General features: G+C 41.8%; 1 protein-coding gene across 1 annotated transcript; it reads left to right on the top strand.

The window, feature by feature from the left end:
* The first annotated feature begins 358 nt into the window (after positions 1-358).
* LOC123076051 (uncharacterized) lies at positions 359-3,038 on the top strand. Its single transcript, XM_044498500.1, has 6 exons — positions 359-385; positions 575-803; positions 1,703-1,796; positions 1,907-1,980; positions 2,299-2,393; positions 2,982-3,038. The coding sequence occupies exons 2-6, from the start codon at positions 800-802 to the stop codon at positions 3,036-3,038; spliced, it is 324 nt and encodes a 107-aa protein (XP_044354435.1). The 5' UTR covers positions 359-385; positions 575-799.
* Positions 3,039-6,250: the final 3,212 nt, after the last annotated feature.

Genomic DNA, 6,250 nt, shown 5'->3' with positions numbered 1-6,250 from the left:
TTAGGTGACACGTTGCTGTGGGTTGTACGATTTCCATCTCTCATCAGTTGAAATTTTCACCTGGAATACCGGTTAGATCTCAACAGTCCACCCTTCTTCCACATCTCTCTACCTGTCTCTCTCGATTTGATTTTGTCTCTAGCATTGTTGCTTCCTATATATAGTTTTTCATGAGTCATATGTGGGTGTATGATTTATTGCAGTATGATAAACATTAACTGAATGTATGATTTATATTCACTATATTTGGGAAAGTAGGATGAATTCTGTCACACCGAATTATTATCATGTTTGCGGCTCAACTAATTGGTGCTTGCCTTATTTGACTAGGTGGCATACGTGTTGTTAAATTTGGCCAGGCAGCTTGGAAGCAGATACAAATAAGGTGAGTTTAATATTTTCTATTCCTTTTTTGGTTGTGATCATGCAATTTATAGTTGAATCAGGTAACGATTTTTTTGATATGGATAATAGCAGACTGGATATATATTTAGCCATCAAGCTACAAATATTAGTTGTTCACGTATAGATAATATTTGGCCCTTAACCTGACGGCTTGCCACTGATCTATTAGGCACGTACTCATGTTTTCCTTGACACATTGTCAAATGGACATGATCTGTCAAGAGCTGGGAGGGTGGTTTTAGACTCGCCCTAAGATTCTGAAATTTTAGACTTTAATCTGGAAGGCAAGTGTTCCAGAAAATAAATCTGTTGGTTTAATTCGTTTCGTCAAGTGATTATTTGCATCTTCCTTTCTTTGCTTCACAGGACAAAGATTTCCTCGGTAAGAAAACAAATGGGTGAGACCAGTGCCATCCTCTCTGCCCGACTTGCTGCCATTCGTTGGATGATTTTGGCAACATGTTCAGGGTTAATCGATTGAATCAGTAGGGTAATGCCCATGTTGTCAGAGAGAAGCAGAGCTTGAGAAATCTGAAAGTGCTTGATAATTTATATGGACAGAAGAAGGCCAAGAGTGCATAGGGAGTTATTTGTACTACAGAAAAAGGAATGTCCTGGTTCAGTTTACACATTTCAACTCACACCTTTTAAAGAATATAACATGTGGTTGAAAATTGATTAATTGAGAAGTTGAGAATCTGAAAATGTTTGTCTATAATGCATCTATTTGTGTGTCAGGCACTTCTCTTTTCTCACAGAACACAACCTTATAGTATGTTTTTGGGACATATTTTGAATCCTCACACTAGATCCGACAGTATGTTTTCGGCACAGATTCTGAATCCTCACACTAGAGCAGAGGCAAAAAATTAATAGTTGCATTAATTATAGGAATTATAGGGCCACAGTTCAGGTACATAAACTCCTAAAGCCAATAGAGAAAGGTAGAAACACAAATGTGAAATGTTAATGTTTTGGTTCTGAGGTGTTGGCTCTTGTCCCCATATGGTGTAGTTTCATCAGACAACAATTCTTATTAACTGACTTTGGTCTAGCATTAGTTGGTACCACAAAAGTAATTTAGCTAAGGCTTCAAAATTGGATGTTGTGTTTTCCTCTTCCAGTGCAGAGCCAATAAGATGAAAAGGTTGATTTTAATCTCAGTTATGCATCTCCCGTGTCTCTTTTATGCTCATTGTTGCTACATGCTTGCTTCAGAGAGGACTATGTTAGTTTACTTCCCACTGATGTTGTATATAGTTGCATGTTTTCTTAGACTATTTTATTTGACCTACAGAAATGTTCCCTTGCTTTGGTTGGATGGGTGTAGGAGCAGCAAGCATCGCCGCCACACGGAAAACTCCAGTAACTTCTTGCCCCTTCCAGCCTCGGTGAGATGGCATCGTATTTTTTGTATGTGTACATTTCTGCTTGTGGTGGCATTTTTGCAATCCTTTACTTTGGGTTTTGATTTTTTTTCGTTTCATGGTTGTTGTCGCAGGATCACGAACGACTTCAAGCTGAAGATGTTGAACCATGCGATGCAAGAATTATTATTTTGGGCTCCTATGGAAGGTATTATTCTCGTGCAAAACCCTATTCTCCCCTCTTTCTTGATCTATTAGGGTCATAAATCTGGAATCGTGGTTTACTACTTGAAAGTCCATGGTCAGTCTTAGCCTCATTCTCTTGATTAACAGCAGATTTATGCTCTTCCTGTTGTATTCAGTCAAGGAACGTACATAGATATTGGAAGCTATACACTATAATGGAATTTCTTCTGCTCTCGTATGGAAACCTGCAACACACTGAATGTTTTATTTGTCGATGACAATGAATTACTCATGTTTTGTCTAAAAAATGTGAAACAATTCTTATTTGCACTTTCTGCAGACTCATGTAATTGCTGTCAAGAACACTGTCAGTTCAGCGGTTGTCATCATGCAAGCAATTGGCCGCTGATCTGCTTGCTCTTTGTACTACTAAAGGTAAATTTTGAACAATTTTTACTGCCATTGTTGCAAGGAAAGTTGGTGACGCTGGCGTGTCTCAGTAGATGCAAAATAACATATGGTGGCGTAGAATGAACCTATACTTTCCATAGTGTATTTGACTTCTATTCATACCTGTGTACAGCCATATGAACCTATATATGCTATCTGAATTTAGTGGCGGTTTATTTCAATTTGTCTCTTGGTCAGTAAGTTCGCACCAACGAGATTGCATATGTGGTCTACTGAAGTTGCAGATATAAGTTCATTGCATCAAAAAGTTTCACTTCTTCACTTTTATGTAGTGATGCCAATAATGTTTCAATTTAAAAAAAATGGACTACATATGTGAGTGTGAATATATAGGTAGTGCAATTAAGTACTCTCAAGATATTAATGTCTATCTTTTCTGCACTAATTGTTTATTCCTTGTTTTGTTTGTACTGTTGCTTTGCCACTGACCCGTAAAATTGGATGTTCTTTCAAGAAGAGTCTCTCTTTTCTACACTAATTGACTTTTTTTCCCTCCCACCCGGGTATGAAAGGCAGTGTTTTTTCCCTCCCAGTAAATTACACTATTTTCAGGTGGCATCATACGGTGAAGCAGGGGATATGGATCAGAAGCCGCAATGGTGCGCGTGACGACATGTCTAACACTTGCCTGACCCTGGACTCTGGCTTCTTCTTACAAGTAAGCTCATTTTGCTCTTCTACACCCCCCAACTCATGTGAGGACATCTGGTTGGATTTGGGTAACCAGACCCCAAGAGATGTAATCCTATTTGGGTATAAATTGTCTATGCTAGCTTGATTTAGTTAATAGGAGTAGATTTTATAGATGAACTGTGTATGCTAGCTTGATGGGGTATCCATTAACGTCTAAGGTTTCACAAGGAAATGAGTTTCTTGCATTCTCATGTTGAAAAGGATTAAAGAAACCTAGCAGAATATGGTTTCAAAGTTTTAGTTTCTTATTGGGTTCATCCACAAGGTTTGCCGAAAGTTATCAACTTGCTTTGTAAAAAGGCTTTGTATCATGTATCTTTGTTTGTGCAAGAAATCCAATTGGAATTGGTCTCTTGTCGTGTGCATGTACTTTCTTTATTGCTTATATATTTCAACCACTTATCTAAGTTGTCTCTAAACCATTTTCGATGACTCAGGTTGACCATACTATTGTGAGAATCTCGGCCAGGATCATTCTTTATATCATGTTGGATCATCTTGGAATTTGTAGAGTAATTTATCGTCTAAGGATGTACTCACAGAACACAATCAGTGTGGTTGTGCTTTTCTACACTTCTGTCCAGAGCAATGGGATATGTATTCTGTACTGTACGGCTACCCTCTAATGCATTTCTCAGACTTCAGTCTCTCTCTTTCTGCACAAATGACTTGGTCTAATTATTATGAAAGACCTGTGGAGTGTGTTGCTTTCTATATAAATAACTCGCTCTAATTCCGATTTATCATATTGCATAGCTTTTGATCTATTGCATTTTGCCAAACTTGATGCGTCAAGATTTGAGCTACTATATTGAAAGCAAAGGTAAAATTCCAATGCACTCTCCAGCAGCATGCTCATATCGCCTACTAATCCATTATGTTCCTACTTTTATTTACTTTTATCAAACATAATGACAAGTGGTTATCTTTTGTGGTCTTATGAATACGCTGAACTCGATGTTGCCTTATAATCTCATAACGGTATTGAACTCAATTATGTGTTTCTTCTGTCACAAACGAATGTTTCTTCTTCACTTTATTTTGTTATCATGTTTGAATTCATACGCTAAACCAAGATTTCTACTAACTTAGCACTACTTGCTTCACCAAAACGTTGGGACCGGCTAGTATGGGAGGTTGCTGTCGAGGCGCGGATGCAGGCGCGGGCCTGGCTCCCGCATACGGCCGATTCCCGCGTTCCCCTCAGCCTGGCTGAGAGGGCCCCTTTTGCATCGACTGGGCCAGGCTGAGAGGGCCGCGCAGGGAACCAATCACACTGGAATTTGCACGGGGGGTGCGAGCCAGTTATCCAAACACGCCCCTAGTGTACTCGGCTACCAGAACCACTGAACCAGTACTCTGTAGCCTGAACAATGCTCCACTGAACCAGTACTCGGCTACCAGCTCCAAAACGCTTGTTGAGAGGGACAATGGCATCAAAGGTATCATCATCGTCCGATCCGGTAGATCCAGATCTAGGGTTCCCCTCCGGTAGATCCAGATCCAGATCATAGCCTGAACAATGCTCCACATAGCCTGCAGTGTCTCATCCAGATCTAGGGACAATGCTCCACTTAATCCGGTAGATCCAGATCCAGATCATAGCCTGAACAATGCCACCGTCAGAGCAGTGATCTGCATCGTTTTGGAGCAAGTGTTGGTTGGATGGGACAAGCGGAAGAGCAGTGTCTCATCCACCGTAAGGCCAACTGCGGATCACGGTCGCATGGCGCCACGTAGGTTCAACGACAGCCGCGTGTGGATGGATACGTGCAGCATGGTGGAGTTGTCTGGCGTCGTGATGGCATCGACGGCAAGCCAGACAAGGTCGATAGCTCAGTTACTGCTCTAGAGATGGACCGGTGGAAGATGGTGGCGGCAGCCTCTGGGAGTGTGTTGGTCCAGTATGAGACCCAGTCCCGGTATGTGGCTGGGCTGGGGCATCCGGCTTTAGATGTTAGGGTTTGCTGTGATGTCTGTTTGGTATTAGGCACGGATATTCGGCACACCTTCATCAATGGGATAGGAGTAGCAAGAGGTGTTGCCTAGATGGTGGCTTCAGGCTGACTGATGTATTACTTTGTATGGTCTCTGTGAATAACTAATAAAATGGCCACATGCATCGTCCAGATGCAGAGGCCGGGGGTCTATCCTCCTTTTCAAAAAAAAGGACAAAGCATTACCTAGCTAGCAGGTAGAAGGACCATCACCACGAGAGACACAAGTAAATGTGGGGAGTCATCGTGGGAACATAATATCAAGACTTTGCAAATGGCCGACAACACCAGCGTGCATGCCGAAACCCAGACGCAACACAGAGGCATCCACAATCAACAATTGCCATACCATGACCACATGCTCCGCCAGGAAGGGCAAGAATTGGAGTAATGTTGGTCGAGAGAGCGCCATGAACACGGTCCTTGGTTGGGAGCTCCGCCATGGGAAATCAGGGTTATTAGGAAGTAGGGAAGGCATCTTGCGCCATCATTGATCATATATGAACCGAGACAACACCAAGAGCACGTAGCTCGCCGCAGCACAACAACTGCCATGAGAGGCATAATCGTGAAACTTTGTATGCCGTCGCACACCTCACATCTTACGCTCTTTCCACTCCACCCTTTGAAGCGAGCATAGAGAAAAAGATCGATGGAGTAGAGAGTGTAACTTTGCATTGTGCCATTCAAGAATGTGTGGGACCTTAATCATCTATTTTATGTCAGAGTAAAAAAGCTAAGGTAATTGTCTTGAAACTAGGTATATGGAATATGCACACAACAAGTTCGAAAAAGCATCAAGGATATTTGTACATAAAAGACACCATCTCAATCGACCTATCGAATTTGGCGAGGCTTCATTGTCACCCCTATCACCCTTGGTTGGTGGCATATTGTGTCTCTGTTATCAATCCTCTAACATTTGTTGGTGTAACATCGATCCACCATCAACACTCGAAACCCTTTGCCACACACCTCTGATCTTAGATTTCATGTCGTCTCGTAAGCTCTTAAACGCTCCGCCTCCTGCAAGTTGCCAATCCCTCCCTCCAAGCTATCTCTAAGAGAACATGGCGGGGAGGGGAGGTATTCAAGGATGGGTGGGATCATAATCCCTGTAAATGCAATCAT

This window comes from Triticum aestivum, chromosome 3D (assembly GCF_018294505.1).
Source record: "Triticum aestivum cultivar Chinese Spring chromosome 3D, IWGSC CS RefSeq v2.1, whole genome shotgun sequence".
Lineage (NCBI taxonomy): Eukaryota > Viridiplantae > Streptophyta > Magnoliopsida > Poales > Poaceae > Triticum > Triticum aestivum.
Note: the sequence above shows the minus strand (reverse complement) of the source record. Positions and strands in the feature narration are given on the sequence as shown.